Below are 21,375 nucleotides of genomic sequence, written 5' to 3'. Positions count from 1 at the left end.
TCAGACAGGATCTACTGCTCATAAGCCCATGCTGACTAGGCCTGATCCCCTGGCTGATCTTTAATTTATCCATGATGGTTCCATAACCTTCCTGGGCACCGAGGTGAGACTTATGGGCCTGTAGCTACCAGGATCATCTTTCTGTCCCTTTCTGAAGATGGGTGTCACATTCAAGAGCCTCCAATCCACCGGGACATCCCCAGTCAGCCAAGACTGCCAAAAAATGATGGAGAGTGGTTTGGCAACCATATCCGCCAACTCCCTCAGTACTCTAGGGTGCAATCCATCCCACCCCATGGACTTGTAAGCATCCAGCTTTCGAAGCAGATCCAAAACTATCTCATCATGGATCTTGCAGGGCTTGTTCTGTTCCCCCTCCGCATCTACCAGCGCAGGGGGCTGTGTTCCCAGGGAGTAACAAGTTTTACTATTAAAAACTGAGGCAAAGAAGGCATTAAGTACCTCAGCCTTATCCCGATCCTTAGTGACCAAGTTGCCCTTGGCATCCAACAAGGGATGGAGATTTTCCCTAGCCTTCCTCTTGCTGTTGATATGTTTATAGAAATGTTTATTGTTCTCCTTTACCTTAGCAGCCAAGCTCAGTTCTAGCTGCGCTTTGGCTTTCCTAATTTTCTCCCTGCACAACTTCACTACATACCTGTAATTCTCATAAGTAGCTCACCCGCTCTTCCAGAGACCATAAACTTTCCTTTTGTTCTTGAGATCCAGGCAAAGGTCTCTGTTCAGCCAGCCCAGCCTCCTTGCCCGTCAGCTTGTCTCGTGACTTGGGGATGGTCAGCTCCTGCGCCTTTAGGACAGTTTCCTTAAAGTATTCCCAGCCTTCCTGGGCTCCCACGCTCTCCAGAGTTACCCCCCAAGGGACCCTCTCAACCACAGTCCTAAAGATGTTGAAGTCTACCCTCCGGAAGTCCAAGGTAGCAGCTCTGCTGACTCCCCTCTGTGGTTCAACAAGGATTGAGAAATCTACCATCTCATGATCACTTTGTCCCAGACGGCCTCCAACCTTTACATCCCCCACCAGACCTTCTCTTTTAATAAACAGCAGGTCCAGGATTTTGCTCCCCCTCGTCGGCTCCCTCACCAGCTGTGTCAGGAAGTTATCACCTCCCACACACTCTAAGCACCTCTGGGACTGTTCCTTGTCAACTGTATTATAATTCCAGCAGATGTCTGGGAAGTTACAGTCCCCCACCAGAACAAGGGGGAGTGACCTTGAGACCTCACCCAATTGTTTATAAGGCATCTTGTCCACCTCTTCATCCTGGGTGGGTGGTCTGTAGCAGACTCCCACAGTAACATCAGTCTTGTTGGCCTTAGCTTTTATTCTGACCCATAAGCTCTCAACCCTATTATCACCCTCATCAATTTCCACACATTCAGTCTTTTTGAACATAGAGAGTTACACCAGCACCTTTCCTACCTAGCCTGTCTCTTTTGAAAAGTCTATAGCCCTCAATCACAGCACTTCAGCTGTGGGAGTCGTTCCACCACGTTTCCGTGATTGCAACTATATCAAAACTATCCGAACACACAGTTGCCTCCAGCTTCTCTTGTTTATTACCCATGCTGCGTGCATTAGTGTAAAGGCACCTGAGCTTGGCCTCCTTGCGAGTTGCCCTAATACCCTCTTGAGCAAACTCAGGTGTTTCCACAGCCACCAACCTCACACCAACCCTTGTGTTTTTCCTACAGAGGGGTGAGTCGTCATCCTCCTTCACCAACGGACAAGACCGTTGGGTCTGACAAGCACATCCCTCACCTGCAAGCATAGGGTTGTTACGTACAGGCTCCGTATCAGTGACCCCAGATACACCCTTAACTCCCTTCATACCCAGTTTAAATGCAGCATCATTCCAAACTCAGCTGAAGGTTGTTACTCACACACTGATGAAATGGATGGTAACAGTACCAAAATGCACTGCTTCTTGATTTTATTGAGGACCCTTTCCCCAGCTCTTATGTCATTTTACAATGTGATTTGGGGTAAGTATATTTAAAACAACAACAAAACCCCACAATGTCTTAAAACTCTTAGTTGAGATCAAAAGTAGATGGTACAAGTACTGTGCACCAGTGTGAGAGCAATTTGCTTTTAAAGGCATTAGAAAGATTTGGTAAGTCTTGTTTGAAATGAGTTCAATCTTTCCATCCTTTTGCACTCATCATTAATAGAATCTTAAATAATTACCAGACCAAAATAATGTTTTTCTTTTCATTATGATCGTAGAATATTAGGATGTACAGCTTCTCCTAAAAGCTTTTCATTTCCCCCACTAAAAAAGTCTTGAGCAAGATTAAAGAAGAAAAAATAATCTCTCCTTGACATAAGCTTGGTAAGCTGATTCCTTGCTGACTTCCTCCATCATCAGCAGAACCACCACGAGTAATTTCTCCTCCTTTCCAGGAGGTTTGTGGCTCCAGGTTATGGGAGCAGTCAGGTTCAAAAGACTTGCAGCTTTGAGATACCTGTGGAAGATAGGATTCAGAGGACTACGCTCTGTTTGCCATTCTGTGAAGAAATGCCATATTTGTGTGTATGAAACACATGAATTGTTGGTCCTGAATTAATGATAGGCACAGCCTGTGCCTTGGGAAGAGCTGAATTTACTATTTTGAGAAACATTTGAAAGGATTTTGAATAATTCACAATGACTCCAGTGTGCAACTGTGTCCTCCCATTGTGTTGCTCCCATTCTGCCTTCCCGTTCCTTCCTTCTCCTTCACCCACAGCTCATGTCGCATTTCCAGTTACAATGCAGGGATTGTAGACTCAGCTTTGCTCAACCACTTGCAGTTGCTACACCACGGACATCATGCTGAGCAAAATCGATAATGCACGATGGTGACATTACATCGTCTTAGTTCAAAGCACCAAACTCTGTCCTCAGATACTGTCCTCCATGGGATGTTGCTGTGTTTTGCCAGCAGTACCCATCAGCAGCATTAAAGCAGTGCTTTATGCTATCTTGTATGTGCAGTGTTCATTGTGTGGGAATTGCAGACTCAGAGCAGAACCCAACCAGCTGGAAATTGCCTGTTTATCACAGCAGAGTAACTCTAGAGGTGAAGCAAAGCTCCCTGACTGGGAGGTGCTGGCTTATCTGCATTCAGCTTCTCTCAGGTGGACAGAGGAGGTATAGAAGATGTTATAGAAAATCATCTTGTGAATTAGCTTTGTAGAAAAGGTCAGAGAAAAGCATTTTCCTCTGACCTCACTTTTCAAATTGAACTTGAATTGCTGGAGAACTAGTAAAGGAAATCCTTAAGTATTCAGGAGAATGGGAAAACACAGCTCCATTCTTGTGCCTTGTTCTGCAGTGTCCCTGCTCGCTGTCTCTGGGTTAGCATCCCCGAGCCCAGTTCTCTTATCAGCTGTAATAATTATGTGCTAGCGTAATTGGGAGAGAACTCTGGTCCTTAGCTTTGAATCTCATAAATATTAAACCCTGCCTGCATTTTTAGATTGTGCTCACAAAATACCTCTACGGCCTGGTTGAAATTACAGCATGCTGCCTGCAGTGATTTGAAATCAAAGATCTGCTGAAAAGTGGGTATTGCTGCTCTGACTGAGCTGCCAAAAGATTTAGGTTTAAATTTCCTGATGTAGATGTTTCACCAGTTAGACACCTTTGAAATGAAGTACTTGTTCTGTAAGCATTCGAGTTCTGACTCTCGTATGCTGCAGCCAACCTAAAAAAAAAAAAAAGAGATGTGAGTCCATGAGGCAATTTCTAATGGCTGAGGATTCAAAACTGTAAGAGAGACTGGAATGATGAGCACCTCGAGTGCAAAAATACTTGGCAGGTTGTTTGGTGGGGAAAATGCTGGTGCCCCTTTTTGCCCTAAGAACATTCTGCTCAGCTGGGATGCCTTGGGGGAAGAAATCTAGAACAGACAGTATCTTCTTGCAGTGCTTCCTTCCATTTTCCTCCTAGGTCATGCTTGATCTTCCTCCCAGCTGCTTCTTTCTCCTTCTCCTGTTGCTGGAGCAAGATGGAACTTTTGCCTTGCAGCATCACCCTGAAGGCTGTTGGTTATATAGAGCCGGATGTCCCATGGGGTGTGTGTGGGGGGATTAGCCAGTATCTCATAGATTGTCTTGGGTTGGAAGGGATCCCAAAGCCCATCCAATTCTAACCCCCTGTCTGCTGGCCACTCCTCTTTTGATGCAGCCCAGGATACAGTTGACCTTCTGGGCTGCAAGCACACACTGCTGGCTCACATTCAACTTTTCATCCTCCAGGACTCCCAAGTCCTTGGCAGGGCTGCTCTCGGTTCTTCCAGTCTGCATGTATCTGGGATTTCTCTGACCCATGTACCACACTTGGCTTTGTTGAACCTCATTAGATTCACTTGGGTCCACTTTTCAAGCCAGTCCAGGTCCCTCTAGATGGCATCCTTACCTTCTCTCATATCAGCTACATCACATAGCTTGGTGTCATCAACAGACTTGCTGGAGGTGCACTCAATCCCACTGTTTGTGTCACTAATAAAGGGGTTACAGAATACCAGTTCCAGAACGGACCCCTGGACACAGGGATGTTGACCACAACCCTCTGACTGTGGCCTTCCAATCAATTGACTCCTTAGGAAAAGCTAACCCACGCCGCCTTCTTCCTTCTCCCTCAGATATAGGCACAGGTCACCCTGTGACCCAGTGCATTTACAGATAAAGGCTTCTTAAAAACAAATAGGTTATTTTGAGGAAAACACCCTGGAGTAGCAAATTGGGATTATGTAATCCTTGTTCTCAAGCCGACATATAGCAAGATATATTTTACTGTGTACATCTAAAAATAGAGTGAGTACACTGTGTTTTGTGACCTCGCTATCATTCCTCCATTCCCTTCCATGCGCGTTGCAGCTCTGCCTGCTGCAGCCTGCTCTGCACACAGACACATAATGGGGCCATCCCGGCTCTGTCCTCTGGATCTGAGCCTGAAGCCGGGTGTGTAGCAGCGTGTCCTGTCTGTCTCTGCTGGGCTCACTGAGGATGGCAATGGCTGCTGGTTCATAGAATCATAGAATGGCCTGGGTTGAAAAGGACCACAATGATCATCCAGTTTCAACCCCCTGCTATGTGCAGGGTCACCAACCACCAGACCAGGCTGCCCAGAGCCACATCCAGCCTGGCCTTGAATGCCTGCAGGGATGGGGCATCCACAACCTCCTTGGGCAACCTGTTCCAGTGTCACCACCCTCTGAGTGAAAAACTGCCTCCTAAGGAAGTGAGGGCGCATTCTCTAACCAAGTGATTTTGGTGTTTGATTTCTCATGCAGAAGAGAGTGACAGTTCCACTTCGGGCAACTTTTTCTCAGTTGATTTTTCATTCCAGTCCTTTCAGATATATTCGCTTAACAGAACTGTGCTGAAAGGGCTATTCTTAGGGTTGGAATTTTTATAGGAATACTCTTTGTTTTAGGTCTGCCATGTATAAGAATTAAGTCCCTTATAACAAAGTCATGGGTGAAGGAGACTTCACGAGGAACCCCATTTGAGTGAGAATGTCCCAGCAGGCATTCAGAATGATTGCTTTGTGCAGAGATCGATCTCTATCTTTATGACAGTGCAGCGCTCTGAATGGGGGGCCCATTTACAAGCAGAACCATACAGGGGTCCCAATCCCAAGCTGCGTGAAGCTGCTGGGTCGATACTTGCAGAACTGATTTTCTTTGCTTGGCTGTGGCATTGAATGGCATCTCAAGGATTTTCTGGTCCTTTTATTTTCTCTCTTTGCAAGTCCCCACCAACACTGAGCAGGACGGTCTGTCAGGGTGGTGTGTGTGAAGGTTCAGCCTGGCAGCATTGCACAGGGAAGGCAATAATCCATAAGTAATCAAGCAGCAGGAGAAGCAGGATGTGACATCCTCTATTAAACCGAGTTCTTTCCTTATTGACTTTGGTAATACCCGGTGTAGAACGAGTTTGAAATGTGGGTTTACCACTGAAACCTCTAAGTTCTGTCTGATGTCACAGAGTGGGAGCTGAACACTGGAATGAGAAGCTTGCAGCAGCATCCTGTTGTTTTCCTCAGCCTTGCCTGCAGGCTTGTGCATTGCTTTCCTCCAAGGAAGCTGCCGTGGGGCTTCTCCCAGCCCAGGTGCTGGATGTTTCTGGCCTCCATCAGTGTGGGCTGGGTGCAGGGCTGCTGTTGTTGAGCCAGAGCTGAGCTCTCATACCACGAGACCTCAGGCAAAGGGTGGATATCAGCCAAGTACATTCAGATTTACATCTCCAGCCTCTGTTTATCAAGCTGTGGGAAAACAACAGATCAATAGCAGAATATCTACATTCTTTGCAAGGGAAGGGATATTGTGTTCATAAAGTCACAGTTGTATGTGGCATAAAGCTGTACATGTCCCTGTTCATTGCAGCGGGACCGCGGCCTGGCCGTGCACAGGTCACTGTGTGCACACAGCTGTGTGCAGGCATCTCCCACATGGCACAACATAGCCCAGCTCTGCATGTGGGCAAAAACCTGCGGGAGCCATGGTCTGAGTGATGGTGCCACATGCGCTGGGCAGGACAAAATGCCATTCTGTGCTGTCAGCAGATGTTTGTTTTTATTCTGGTTTGAACAGGCTCAGAGGGAAACTGGCGGTTTTCCAGTTCTGTCCATCCTTAATTTCTTCTCGTTGGGTAGTGAATAGCTCAAGTTATTTGTGTCGTTGCACAAGCACTCGGCACTGTTTTGTTGACCAGCCATGGCAACCTCAGCACCAACCCACATGGGAACTCCTCCGGGGTGTGGGGTGTGCTGGCTGAGCCCCCACCTCCTTTGGTCCTGCCACTGCTGGCCTTGAGTTCCTGTTGTCAGTATGCTGGAGAAAATGTGAAAGCATCAAGGGATGATGTTCAGAGCTGTGGGTTTTACAAGAGGGAAAATGAGCGAGCAGCTCCGCTAAGCTTTAGCAAGTGATTATTTGACAAGAGCAGTATGCCCAGTGCTGGTGAGTGTCTGGGTGTCCCATCACAGAGCCATCGTGTAGGTTGGGTTGTAAAGCCCACCCAGTCCCAATGTCCTGCCATGGGCAGTGCCAGCAGCAGCTCAGGCTGCCCAGGGCCCCATCCAGCCCAGCCCTGAGTGCCTCCAGGGATGGGGCACCCACAGCTTCTCTGGGCAGCTGTGCCAGGGCCCGAGTGAAGAATTTCCCCGAGGATGGCCCGCTGCCCTGCTCGACCTCGCTGAGGGCAGACCAGGGCTGGGTGCACCCGCAGTGCTGCTCTGCCTGCTGTAAATTTCCACGCTGTCGGGATCGGATTAGGACGGGGGAAGCAGAGCCTCTGACGTGTCTTCCAAACCAAAACAAAGCTGGCGAGGCTAATTTTAGGCCTGGGTTAGTATGGAAAGGATATCAAAGCTGACATGGAGCTTTTCCATTCTACTTATAATTAACGAATGTCGTAAGACTTGCGTGTGGGGGGAGGCTGAGAATGGACAGCCTGCTCTCAACAGCTGGGTTTGCAATCAAGCGCTTCATCAACATGGAGTAGAATGGAGGGGAAATGATACCACATGCAGGTGCAGCTCTGCTCCAGGTTGCATTGAACCAACATGTCCGTATCTCCGTGCCCTGGGACAAGGTGTGTGCAGTGCTGCTCTGCCAGCCCGCGTGGCTGGGGAGCAGTGTCCAGGGGCAGCGCTGTGACTGACGGCTCCTCTCCCTCTTTGTGTGCATGCAGGTTTTTGTGGCCAGCCCAAACAAAACGCAGCCCATCGTGGAGATCCTGCTGAAAAACCAACCCAAGCTCATCGAGTTCCTGAGCAATTTCCAGAAAGAGAGGACGGATGACGAGCAGTTCACTGATGAGAAGAACTACCTGATCAAGCAAATCCGAGACTTGAAGAAGCCGACGGCCTGAAGGACTCTGCTCATTTTCCACTGTAGGCATTAATCTCATTGGTTAAGTTCCTCAGCGTCCCTTAAACACCACAATAGTGCTTGAGAAGGCACGGCAAGTGCCTGGGTTTTTTATCTTGTCTTTGTTCCTAGATGTCAAAGAGTAGAGGGGTTTTACATGGAGACTAAAAGAAAAAAAAACACAACCTAGAATAATATATTCTTTTTAATCGAGACTAGAATTATTTATGTCAGTTTAGAATCCCTCTGCACCACAAGCCGCTCTGCCACATTTCCATTTGTGCTCCAGCAGGACGAACCTCTTAGCTTATCTCTGCGGGCAGGCTCACGTGCTGGGGAGCACATGAGGAGCTCCTGTGGGCTGATGCTTTCCTTCTGCACCCATAGCTGTGACTTTGAGTGCTGTGCACACACATGACTGTGAAAGAGTACGTTTGTCTCTGGAGTTAACTGCAGTTACAGATTCTGGGTTTTTAGCCCAAACAGTCACGTTTTCCCTTTGCTTTTGTGTTCTCGTCTTTAAGGTTTCTTTAATACTAGAGCAGAGGTTTTCTGTTCAGTCTGTGCTGGGGATGTTGGACGAAGGCACCTGGCTGTGTGGAATCACGCACTGCAGGGTGCCTGGCAGGAGGAAGGTGAGAGCACCTCTCTTGTTGAGATGTGGCCTTGGTGTGAGCTGCCGTGTGGCCCCGGGGCTGCAGGGAGCTGCTCTCATAGCGTTGGTTGAGTGCTCAGGTGGAGGCCTTGGAGCAGCCCAAAGGCTGTTTTCTATCCCTGGTCATTCACACATGGGTACAGGTTCCGCAGGGACAATCATTGCCCTGCTCACATTCGAAGTCAGATAAGCTCTGTGATCCACACAGTGTTTCATGGGTGTGTTGGGACAGCGTGGGGTCTTCTTTTTCCCAGTGGGAATGAAGGTGTTCTCTGGGGCTTCATCAGGATGTAGAGATTGAAAGCCAGGAGTGGAATTGTCTTGAGTTTTCTTGCCAGCAGAAGCCCCAAGTTGCCCTGTTTGTTGTAAGGCCGTTTTGCAGCCAAAGCTGGCGCTGATGCTTCAGGTAGGAAGGCCAAACTCAACTGTGAAAGTGGAGCAAGGCTTTTTCCTTCACAAAGCTGTTGCATATTGGGGGTGACTGATACTTTTATTTATGTGCTATAGAAAATGGATGAAACTGAACAGATTGTAGAGTCATGGGTTTGTATTGGTTTGTTTTTTTCCCTCAGATGTCAGATATACACACCAAAATGCACTTCTTAGTTGCCTGGAATTTAAAAAGACAATATTTACAGCTATTAAAGGCATGATTACTGAATAAGCCATATCTCTATGACTGTTGTCTTTTTTTTTCCCCCTCTTGCCCTTTGGGAGAGCTGAATTCCTCTCCTGGCATCCCAGGCTGTGGTCTGGCTGCAGCATGAGGAGAGGCTGACATAAAGGTGGGGTTGTCGAGCTGAAGATGTAATTTGCTGTTTCTTTGTTCGCTCATTCACGGCCCGGGCGCAGTTCCGGCTACAGCTCTGTGTTTCCCTGAGCTCGGCACCTGGGGGAGCTGCAGAACTGGCACTGTACAGCCTGGGAAGCAGAAGGAGGGATGAGCAGTGCAGTGTTTGACACCTCTCTGCCTTTCCTTGCTGTGCACAGTGACCACGTTCATTAGTGACATGAGCACAGCATCTGCCTGCTTTGCCTTTCCAGTCTCCAAGCGATGCTGCTTACTGGGTCCAGGCAATGACAGCCAAATGTTCTATCTGCAGCTCAGCAATACACTTCAGTACTTACTGCCGGAATCGTTTATTAGCAGAAAACATCTTTTGCTGTAAGGCAAACAAGTAGCAGAGAATTTCTGTAATTCTCAGTCAAGAGACCAAAGCGTTTGCAGTAGCTGATACCTGCAATTGAAAGGGCTGCTCTGAAACGAATGGAAAAGGGACCCGAAACGTGTACAGAAACGTCATATGTGTATATAAAATATAAAGCGTTTACATTTCGTAACTTTACATACATTCTTCTTTGGAAGTAAGAAACAAACACCCTACAGTTCATTTGCAGCAGCAGTGCAGGAGATGCCCGACCTCATGCACCTCCCCTGGGCAGGATGAGAAGCACAGCAGTGCCTGCACGGCCTGTGGGGTTCACAGAAACCCCCGCTCACGTTGTTCCTACTCTGCAATCCCAGCAGGAGACAAAGCAGAGTCATGCGGATCATCAGAGCCTGCAGGCATTTGTGAAGCTCAGGAGGAATCTGTCCAAAGCTGGCGTGACAGCAGGTCAGACTTGCAAGCCTTCAGCCTTAGAAGCAATTCCAGGTTTCACAGAAAGTTTTGTACAAAAATCCCTTTAAAAACAAACATCAATAAAAACTGAAGGTAAAATCTGAACTCCTCATGAAGGTTACCAGCAGCATCCACTGCGATGCAGTTCTTTAACGTGTGCGGTATTTGGTGCGTACTGTTCCCAGGCCACCCATCACCTTGCAGGGACTTTTCCATCTCAGCCGTTCCCATAAAGACAGACTTCTTTCCCTGTTCTGATACCAGCTGACTGATGAGGATAAAACCTCAAGAGGCCTTAAACCTGCACCTCTTTTCTCCCTGCTTCTACCTCAAGCACAGCCGATGGATGATGGAAACACGAAGGTTTCAGGGTACAGGAGTGCTTTAATCTTGGCAGTGTTCTTCTAATCTGTAGGAAAAGCCAAGAGTAATCACTCTAACACAGGATGCTTGCAAGAAATGGAAGGGAAACAGTATGACAAAGTAAAAGATTTGATTTAAAACAGGTGATAATGACAGTCTTGTTTGTGAAGCACCCATATCCATCTTTAACCTCAAATGGAAGTTACAAGCCATGAAACCTGATGAGGAAGAAAACCAGTTTGTGAAGGCTGCACAACATCCAGAACAGGAACGCCCTCCTCAGGCCCAAGTTGGACTCTCTTGTCTGATAGAGACACAGACACCCTGCAGGTCCAGGATCTCATCCCCTGTGCTCTGGACCACAAGACCTGGTGGCGGTTCAGACAGAGAAGTGGCAGTTCAGATACTTCCTCAAGAGCTGCTGTGCAAATGCACTTTTTTGAGGTGTGATGCAAAAAGTGGATTTCACCATCCTTCCCTTGGCTGACAAACAGGGTTGTATTTTCACCCTGGTCCTGGGAAAGTGCAGCAGTGGTGGTGGTGAACAGCCACTTGCCTGGCAAGATTTCTGCTGCTGACTGCACCCAGCAGCACCCAGCAGCCCAAAGCTGTCTTCAGCTTCACTAGACTGAGAGAAAGCGCTCCCTCCAGCTGCACTACAAGCAAATTCTCATGGTGGTAAAAGGATACAAGCAGTCCTCAATTCTGATATGAACTTTTCTGATGGGCCGTAAGGAATCTCAGCTCCTTGCTGCAGTTGTGAGCATCAAGAAGCTACCTTAAATTGTAGGACCAGCCTGGGTGAGAACAGTCTCCCTGCAATTAATGCTATGCTTACGCTGCTTTGCATGCTGTCCCATCACAGCTCTGCTATCCAAAGCCTGCAAGGAACAAAGAGAAACTACAGCAGAATCTTAGGACACAATTCTCCTTCCCGGGTTTTAAGGATGGCAGCAGAAGTTTAGAATAATTCAGATAGGATGTGCTTGAGGAAGCACAAAGAACACACCACTGCACTGCAAGAACCACAGAAGAAAACAGCTGTGCTGCCATGGTAGTTGGAAGAAGTTATATATGAGAGACAGACGATCTCCCAGTCACTTATCTAACACCCATTTCTGTCTCAGTGGCAGTGTCTCCATTACACAAGCGGACTGAGAAGCAAAAGCCACTTCCTGGGCTAGTTACAAGTGATGACTTGCCTACCGTCTTCTTGGAGCTTCCTTTGCCCACTCTATTGAACCACAGCTTATTTCTGCATTCTGCTAACCCAGAACTTAGAAATTTGTTTCCTCAGTCCCTCCAACAAGCCAAGAGAGAATACTTTATTATTCCTCTGATCTACCAGCAACAAATGTCAGTATTTTTATGCATTAACAACAATCTGCCACCCAATTACTTTCATAGAAAATACAAGCAGCATTTTTTTTCCCCGGGAACTTCTAAATTAAAAAAAGACCTTCAAGTAATTCCGTAAAACATTCAAGGCATCATAAATAAACTTATTCTAAAAATCACTTTCCAAACAATAAATAAAATCCTTCATTATTTCAAAGTGCAAACAGGCTGCGTTATAAAAAGCACAGAGCAAGAATGCAGAAGTGCTTAAGTGATTATTCATTAGTGACCAAGACACAGCTTCTTGTTCTGGTGCTGCTGGTCATCTATTGATTTTGTCTTCTGAACTCCATCTAGAGGAAAAAAAACAAAAGTGAAATGTTAATGCAAGAGGAAGCACGGTCTAATACTCCACACATAAAAGCACACTGGGGTAACAGTGGGTGGGGGTGGAAGAGGTTGTCTTCGTTCTCATGAAGGGATCATGTAATAATCATTGCAAGAGGAATACATTGCAGAAAGACAGCAAATGAAAACAGTTCAGCATTGAGAACAAAGCATGCCATCCCAAAGGAAACACTGCCACAGAAATGAAGCCTGCTAAAAAGGTGTCAGACAGCAGGTAGACAGGGTGAATCTTTCTCCAGCTGAAACCCATTATGACACGGAGGGACAAACACACCCTGACATTACGCAGTGATTACTGAACACCACCCTGAAGCATTCCCTCTTTCTTTCTTCCCACATCTGTAAGGAAATTGCTGGGAAGAGGCTTCCCAACAGCTCTCTACCTGCTAGGAATCAGCTTGTGGTGTGTAGCTATTCATATGCTACAAAAACATCTGCAGTCTTGTTTATGCTCTTAGCGCAGTGACCATAGATTGGAGCTACTGCCAGCTTTTTTTTTTTTCAGCCTTCTCTGCCTGAAGCACAGAAATCATTAAACTTTTTCATATGGTTTTCACCTCAGGCTGAGAAACATTTTAAGGACTGGTGGCTGATAGTACCGCAGGTGCTCCAAAAGTAATGCCTCCTATCTTACTGTGCTGGCCCACAGTGTTAAAGGTGGATGTTGGAAGTGTGGCAGTAGAGGATGAACTTTCCCACCAATATCCCATTCCATTCTGTTGCTGTGTGACAGACGGTTGCAGAGGGGCACTCTGACACAACGCATCTCACATGGAACTGCATATGGAACAAAGGTGTACCACTGAATTCCTCTATGCGGAAAAAACCTCACCCACTGACCCAATGATGCCTGCTGAATGTTTGAGATGCAGCCCTTGGAGCACAAAGTGATGATGTATGCTGTCTTTTGGGATAGGGAAGGCATGATCCTTCTGGATTTCCTGGAACTCAGAGAAACCTCGATGCTGCAACCACTACATTGTGACACTGACTAAAGCTGAAGGCTTGAACTTCCAGAGAAGTGAAATTTTCTTTTGCAACTGGGGCCAAACCAGGCCCCACTTTGAAGAGTGCTGAGCAAATTGGCAGCCTTGGCTGTATTGTCCTACTACACCCACTGTGTAGTCCAGATTTGGCACATTCCGACTTCTATCTGTTGATGAAAGATAGGCTGCGTGGGCAACATTTTCCTAGCAATGGAAATGCAACCATAGCAGCTGTGAAATAGCGCTCACCTCCTGCGGTACAGATTTTTACAAACACAATATGCAGGCTCTTGTTCATTGCTGATGAAAATAAACTGCTAATCATGGTGACTATGTTGAAAAAGAGTGTTTTTTTTTATGAGACTTTTCTCAGTCAAAGTGTGTTCTTTGTATCTGCTGTAGTTTCCGTGGAAATAAATAGGAGGCATTACTTTCAGAGCGACCTACGTACATGCCAGTGGTAGGACCCCTCTCTGGCACACAAAGGCCTCAGCATAACACACTGCTTTCAGAAGGTGGCAGTTCCCTTACTACAAGGGTGCAGGCAGACAAGGATTTGAGGGCCTGTGCCCCAGTTACCTTCAGAAATAACAAAGGGAAGAAATAATGTACGTATAAACGTTCACTGAAAAACACTGCTGTAGGTTCTCCTTTACCTAAGTGACTCAGAGTCCAATTTCTTCTGAGAAGAATGGCACTCCAAGTCCCTTAAAGTCTTCATAGAAGACGACATAAAACATGGTAACGTAGTCTAAAATGATCTTAACGATAGCGTTAGTAGATTGTGTGCAAGTGCCAGGCATTTATTAAAACAAGCTTAGATTTTTGATTTACCATCAGTTCACCTATTCAGAAAGTTTAGAGAAGCGTTCACAGAAAAATGTAACTAACTGAAAGCAATCCCCAGAGGAATTCAGGTTTGTTTAAAGCTTGATCTTACTTACAGACTTCAGTCATAAAACACGTTAATGAAAAAAACACTTACTTTCCCTCGTTGTGGCATCATAGAATTCAACAGCATTAGGGTGGCATGGGTTTAGTTGCCACTGGTAAAAGAAGAAAAAAAAGTTTGTTTAATAGAATCGTAGAATCATAAGTTGGAAAGGACCTACAAAATCCCCAGTGGTTCCAGAGCAACCTCTCAGTGCCACTCACACTTGATTAAACAGCACACTCTTGTATGCCAGCTCTGTGACTGCTCACTCCACCCTCTCATTAACGCTACCTCCAGCTTTTAGTACATAACACGTTTTACATACTTACGGTAAATTTGCTTACACCCTCCAGTTCATCAAATTTCATATATGAAATGTCTGCTTTCTTTTTTCCAGCATCAATGTCTCCTGCATAGATTTGCTTGATGCCAGCCCCTTTGATTAAAGGGACACATTCATCACAAGGACATTTTGTCACGAATATCATGCTTCTCTCATCTGGCTTTATTTCTCGACACCTACAAGCAGTCAGAAAACAGAATTTCACAATTTACATCCTAACAGTTTTGAATGGCGACAAGAACAAGAAGCAAAGGAGTGTTGTGCTATCTAACACCTGCTCTCACCATCAGCTTATTCCTGCTTGAGTGCAGGAGCACACAACACCACCTGTGGATGAAATGCCCCTCCTACCTTTCCACACACATCACATACAGTGTCAGGAGCCTCGACAACTGCCACGCTCCCAGATTTCAGGTTATGGCACGGATCTATCAGGAACTGGAGGCTTACATTTGAAAGATGGCTGCCACACACTGGAGTGAATATCCTTTCAAAACCAAGTTCACTTAGATTCTGCCTGAAGAAACCCCACAGCTGACTGTGTCTGTGTACATCCATGCTCTGCCCCGTAAGTATAAACGAGACCAGATTTTCCACATTTCTTCACAGTGACATCATGCTTCTGTCATGAAACTGTTGTCTAATTCTTTTTGGTGGTAAAAATCAACTCATTACCTGAATGTCAAGGCGTTCTGCTCAGCATGTATGATGTATCTGAACTTCCTGATTTCCCGATCTTTTTGTTTGTCATCCATGTGTGGAAAATCAGCATATTCAGATCCAACAGGAAAGGCGTTGTAACCGCAGCCTACAAAATACATTGCTCCTGTTCCATCACAGCTTCTCTGCAACAGTAAGTGAATTATGAAATGTTGAGATGTTTAAACTGAGCACTGAGTATGACAGCATTGTAAGCACGCATTAATGCCAAGTTAAAGCAGTTAGAAGAGAACTCAGCCAACTGCTGCATGTCTGCACAGAGATGTTCCATGAAGCCATGCAGGAAAACTGCAACACCACAGACAACAGACTGCACTGGGCTCTAAAGGCTTCCCTTCTATCAAGTCATACTGATAATGGGAACAAAAAGTGTAAAGGATTTGGTCACCTGGAATACTGACAACTAGGAAGCAAACGTTAAAAAGGGGCAGATACATCGTGGCACTTACTGAACTGATTTATACTTCCCCTTCATCTTGAGAGCATATGCAGTGAAAAGTTAGGTACCAAATAGTGAGAAGTACAGGGCTTTCTGCAGCACTGCACATGTGTACAAGTTTACACATGGGTTCAAATGTTTACCCACACTGCAAAGTAAAAGAAACACAAGCCCAAAGCAGATTCAAGTGTCTGAATTGTGAGGGCAAGAGAAGGCAACTTTTAAAATACTTACTGATTTTTCTTCTGCCCAAATAATAGCTCCAACTCCTGTTTTATGATCCTCTAAAACACATAAATTTTAGCAGTAAATAACACATGTAAGTTATATACACACTAATATACTACACCCTAGAGTAAGGTTGTTCTGTGGACAGCAGAAAGGAATGCAGGGAGACCAAGAGCTTCAAAGTCTCGAGAGTCTACTGCAAAAACTGGGGGTGCTTCAACAGGAAGGCCATTTTTTGACAGATGCTGAGAAGCAACCAATATGTATGCAGGAACACATGTGCAAATTAAATTGCAAACCAACAAAACCTCATATTTATTACTTAATTGCTGCCATTCCTTACATATATTGTAATATTCAAACTAGGAAATGTAATAGAAGAAGCAAGACTGAAATAATCAGCAACTCACTCACACGACACCTATTCCTATCCGCCTGCTGTAACGACTCACCTGTCCGGTAGGCGAGCAGCCTGGCTTGTACCATACAGTGCCTTGCAATCTCCTGGGGCAAACCCTGATGGCATGTTTCATTTGTTGGCTGTGGTTCGTTGCTGTAAAATCCAAAGCAACCAAAGACAGGGACACTGGCAGCCACTGTGGCCAAGACCAAGACCAGATCCTTCATGTTTTGCCTAAGATTGCTGAAGTACGGATTTTCACAGAGGTTCTCCAGTCCTATGGTCATCAATATTTGCTTGTGTGTTTCCTCATTGGAAATCAGGAATAAACTTTCATACTCTTTTATTCTCTCTTGCCTACACGCGGTATAAAAGTCAGTATTAAAGTCAGGTTGAGATTTTGCTATTTTCTGAATAAAATCAAGCTTGGTGGAAGTTTCTTCAATAAACTGCACCATATAGCACACCAAGGGTTGAAGTAACACACACACCCGAGCACGACTGTTTGACTTCAGCCTTTCTACTGCTTTGGCATCGAGCTTTGCATCACTGGTCGTCACAGGATTGGATGCCTCACTCTGCAAGCTGATTTCAGGATCTGCAGGCCAGTAAGAAATCCTGCTCACCCCAGCTGGAAGAGAAGATAATGCAGAAAAAGAAGCCATTTAAATATAGTGGGACACAAACCTCAGAATCAATACATTATTGCCAAACCCTGTTTTTAGTCTTTTTAGGCCCCAAGTGCTGTGTAAAGTATGGCTGGGCAATAAGAATGCTAGTAGATGCCAGTATCAAGAGCTTACCTGATAACTAGATCATAGAATCATAGAATTACCCAGGTTGGAAAAGACCTTGAAGATCATCAAGTCCAAACACATCATTAACAAAAGCAGAAATTTCATTAACAAAAGCAGAAATTTCTTAAGTTCTAACATCTTTGTGGCAGCATATTTTTGCATCCTACCTATGGCAGACACATTGCCAATGCATAAAGAGTCCATGATGATAGAAACTGCTGCTGAGATTCAAATCCAAATCTTCCAGCAGGGCTGTAGCAGCAGATCCTGCATCAGAAGGTGAATAAGCTGTCTTGCCTTCATCTCACTTGGAAGAAGGAAGCCTTAAAAGTACTCCCTTGTGATTTCTGCACAGTGTTTATTCTGTGCCACTAACACGCAATGAGAGGACAAGTTAAAAATGAAGTGATCTAGATCTGCTCATCAGGCCTAGGGTTGTTCTGGCAGAGTGCAGTGGGTGTGTCAGAATCTCAGTGCTGCATCCCACCCACGCGAGAGACAGGCACCACAAACAAGAGTGGCTGCATAAAGAAATACGGTCTTATTAGCAAACCCTACTATCTTGATCATCACATTCAGGAAATGCACATTCAGTACTGTGGAAAATAACAGTGCAGGCTTCCATAAGCTGCCAATCAGCACTCACAGCAAGGATAATCAAAGAGAAAACGGTTGTTCTGACACCACCAGTGGCAAGTGTACATTTATTCCCACTACACTGCAATCAGCACTTACCATTTACAATCATTTTTAAGCAAGTTGAACATGGTTTTCTGGAAAAGTAAAGATCACAGTTTTTAAGTCTCGATCCGTGTTTAATGAGTGCAATCTGACCAGCATGCAGGTCTGTACTGGAACAATGAAGACCAATAATCGTCATGTTTTTCACCACAACCAGACCGCTCTTCTTTACCTGTAGAAAACAATGCATGACTATTAGCAATACGCCCATAGGGATATTACAGCTTTTCCCCAGGTAAAACTCATCAACCAGGAACGGAATACATTCCTTCCCAGTCCACATTTTGATATGGGTCATTAAATAACCTCTGTTGTATTTCCACGAAGCAGCGGTGATGCCTATATGTGGATCTTAATACCCGAGTATTATTATAACCTGTTCCAGTGCATCATCACCCTCTGAGTGAAAAACTTCCTCCTAATCTCTAACCTAAACCTCCCCTGTCTCAGTTTCAAACCATTCCCCTTTGTCATATCACTATCTACACTTGTAAACAGCCGTTCCCAATCCTGTTGATTATGCTTGCTAAACAGACCTCATTATGCAATCCAGCTGTAATCCAAACGCTTGGCTCTAAACTATTGCATTTTGTTGTGGTTACAGGGATAGGGCTGTACCAAAGCCCCCCATATAACCCATGTGCTTTTCCTAACTGAATCATTAAATTTCAAACTGTATTTGAAGTTACTATAGTGTTCATCTACCCCTCAGCAATCAGTCTGGGACATACAGTACTACCCTCTGAAAACTACTTGTCACTCAAGTTATTATCATACCTTTCTTTGTCCTGGTTGCTATATGTGCGATGCATCTCAGCACACGGGTCTGCCGTGCACAAAGAAGTAATCATTTGAAAGAGGATAATAAGAACTCTGACTACAAATGAAGACTCCCTGTTCCAGGACACTCCACAAACACCCCTGGACTTTGACGTGTAACTGGCAGCTATGCAGAAGACTCATTCTGGAGGATGCTTTTGTCGCTAAGGTAGTTACCTACATGTTCTTTTCTTCCACCTCTAAGCAAACTCCAAAAAAACCTGTCAGCTTTTGCTTTCTGGACTATCTGTTCTGTACAGAATAGTTAGGTTACAAAGCTGTTAGCATTCAGAAAGACCAATTAACGGTAAGCTCTGACATTTTACCTGTGATTTCTTCTGTTGTTCGGCAGAAGGAAAGAGCTCCATCCAGAGACTGAACAAAGTAAAAAGATTGACCTTAGAAAGCCTGGGGATCTGACCTGCCAATAGAAGAAAAAAGAAATAGTTATTCAAGAGTATTTACAAAGAAAAATAACGTTGTTTTAATAACTAAGATAGATACCCTAGTCACAGAGGTGCCACAGAGTAGATGCTAGCAACCTTTCCAAAGTGACACACCAGATTCCATGTTTCTTTCCTAGGCTAGGAGATAAATTTGCCAGGAAGAACACAACCAGAGCTAGAGACAAGGCCACAGAATCATAGAATGGATTGGGTTGGAAGGGACCTCAAGCATCACCAAGTTCCAACTCCCTTACCAGGGGCAGGGCTGCCAGCCACCAGACTGATCAAGTAGTAGATCAGACTGCCAAGAGTTAGCTAACTGCCTGAGCAGTACCTGGCCTCTCTTTACCTTTATGCTACCAGATCCTATTTCTTTCAGAAACGTCCAGGCTTCCAGAAAGGAAAAACAAACCTGGCACAAGTTCTAAGTTATGGAGAAACCTGTTAAGTCTGCTTCAACTTTACTTAGGTTTTAACAAAAAAAAATTAAACCTCTTGCTGTGACTGGGCAACTAAAGGGTAGCAAAGAATCACCATCAAACACCTTGCGCTGCTTTGAGTCTCACATGACTGCTGGCAAGGGAGAAGGTTAGTCTAATGATAGAGCTGTGAACCCAAGCATTTAGGGCAGCAGTTAAAACGCATGCAACCCATGACTGGGATACCATTTCCAGACTGCATTTTTGCAGTGTTTTTCACACAGAAGGGAAGAACATATTAGGCATTTTGGAGAACATGTTGCACTCTTAGTAGTACTCTTTGCTAACGAGAATAAAGTCAGGTATGCTCTCTTCCAATCAAATGGAGGCATCAAAGCCTATTTCCCTATTAAGATAGGGAACACAAGGCACAATTTTCCTCCTGCAGGTCAAAGACCTCGCTGCAGTGAGGCACAGTGTGTGTTTATGGAGAGCAAGCTGTGAAGGGCAATGCTGGAGGCTCTGCTGTGGGGCATGCCCATGAGATGTGGCTCAGAACATAATTATGCCTGATTTGCAATGTGGGAATCCATAGTTCAAAGTCTGAATGTCTTTCATGAGACTGCATCATAGAGAAACAAACACTGTTCTGAATGCGGGTAAGAAAGAGATTGGTGACATCCTTATGACCTTAAAGCACCTGGAAAGGGAAAACAGAAGGCACGTGCAAAGCAAAATACTCTCTCTTGCTTGAGAGTGGGATTCTCACAGAGGCAGCAGGACACAGCCCCACTGCCTGCCAGGAGAGCCAGTAGGCCTCAGCCCAAAGCTGTGCATGAATCATAGAACCATTAAGGCTGGGAAAGACCACTACAACCATTCAGTCCAACTGCCAGCCCATTACCACCATGCCCACTAACCATACCACTCAGTGCCGTATCTACATGGTTCTTCAACACCTTCAGAGATGGGGACTCCACCACTTCCCTGGGCAGCCTGTTCCAATGTCTCACTGCTCCTTCTGAGAAGAAATTGTCCCTAATATTCCTCCTGAATCCTCCTAAGCAACACTTAAGGTCATTCACTCCCATCCTATAGCTGTTACGTGGGAAAAGAAGCTGACACCCACTTCAACACAACCTCCTTTCAGGTAATGATAAGGTCAGGTAGGTGATAAGGTCTCCCCTGAGCCTCCTCTTCTCCAGACTAAACAATCACAGAATGTGTTAGGTTGGAAGGGATCATTAAGCTCCAACCCCCTGCCATGGGGGCAGCAGCTCAGGCAGCCCATGGCCCCATCCAACCCAGCCTTCAGATGTGCCCTCACAAGGGCAGGAGCTGCCCAAACCCGTCCTGCCAGTGTCTCTCGCTCCCTCAGCACCCAGCAGCCCCAGCCGCAGGCCGCACGCTCAGCCCGGCCGTTAGCGGCCGCTCTCCCCTCACATCACCCCGCCCGGCCCCATGGCGCCTGGCAGCGGACTGGTGGTGGCGCTCACCGGCCATGCTGTCGGTCTGGGTGCCCGCCGCCCTCACTCGCGGCCCCTTCGCCGCCGCCTCCTCTTCGTCCCCTCCGTGCATCGGTGCCGGTGCCCGCCGCTCGGCCCGCCCCCATAGCGCTGCTCCTCCCCTCAGGGCGGAGGAGCGGCACGGACGTCCCCGTGGCAACCACCGCGGATGGACGGGTGCTTCTGCCAATGGGAAGCGGGGGGTTAATTAACTTGTTTAATTGCAGGCACTCAGAGGTGTCCAACTTATTAAGACGCCAAGATGAGATTTCCTGTGGGCTTGGGAAAAGACATGAATATGCCTTTCAGAAGTGACGTGGCAAGTGAA

General features: G+C 46.0%; 2 protein-coding genes across 6 annotated transcripts in view; one reads left to right on the top strand and one right to left on the bottom strand.

Annotated features, from left to right (window-relative positions):
• CAB39L (calcium binding protein 39 like) overlaps positions 1-9,209 on the top strand; it is a 58,333-nt gene extending 49,124 nt beyond the window's left edge. For all 5 annotated transcript variants that reach the window (XM_015851826.3, XM_085536186.1, XM_015851824.3 and 2 more), the window contains one exon: positions 7,706-9,209. In XM_015851826.3, coding sequence (XP_015707312.1) covers positions 7,706-7,885 — 180 coding nt within the window. In that variant the 3' untranslated portion in view covers positions 7,886-9,209. The remainder of the gene's footprint in view (positions 1-7,705) is intronic.
• A 454-nt stretch (positions 9,210-9,663) lies between these two features.
• Positions 9,664-21,146, bottom strand: CDADC1 (cytidine and dCMP deaminase domain containing 1). The gene is made up of 9 exons (XM_015851822.3): positions 21,039-21,146; positions 19,004-19,098; positions 17,853-18,030; positions 16,373-16,951; positions 15,927-15,976; positions 15,209-15,378; positions 14,520-14,709; positions 14,242-14,302; positions 9,664-12,215 (listed from the first exon to the last, which is right to left on the bottom strand). Exons 1-9 carry the CDS (start codon positions 21,118-21,120, stop codon positions 12,145-12,147), a joined length of 1,476 nt encoding a protein of 491 aa, XP_015707308.1. The 5' UTR covers positions 21,121-21,146; the 3' UTR covers positions 9,664-12,144.
• Between the last annotated feature and the right edge of the window lie 229 nt (positions 21,147-21,375).

The sequence above is a fragment of the Coturnix japonica genome, chromosome 1 (genome assembly GCF_054131305.1).
Source record: "Coturnix japonica strain WE chromosome 1, WE-NBRP24, whole genome shotgun sequence".
NCBI lineage: Eukaryota > Metazoa > Chordata > Aves > Galliformes > Phasianidae > Coturnix > Coturnix japonica.
Note: the sequence above shows the minus strand (reverse complement) of the source record. Positions and strands in the feature narration are given on the sequence as shown.

Coding starts and splice junctions, on each gene's coding strand:
- CDADC1 (XM_015851822.3), bottom strand. CDS start 21,120: ATGCACGGAGGGGACGAAGAGGAGGCGGCGGCGAAGGGGCCGCGAGTG. Junction 15,379..15,926: donor TTTGGGCAGAAGAAAAATCA/GTAAGTATTTTA, acceptor TTACTGTTGCAG/AGAAGCTGTGATGGAACAGG. Junction 14,710..15,208: donor CAGAACGCCTTGACATTCAG/GTAATGAGTTGA, acceptor GACTGCTTGTAG/GTGTCGAGAAATAAAGCCAG.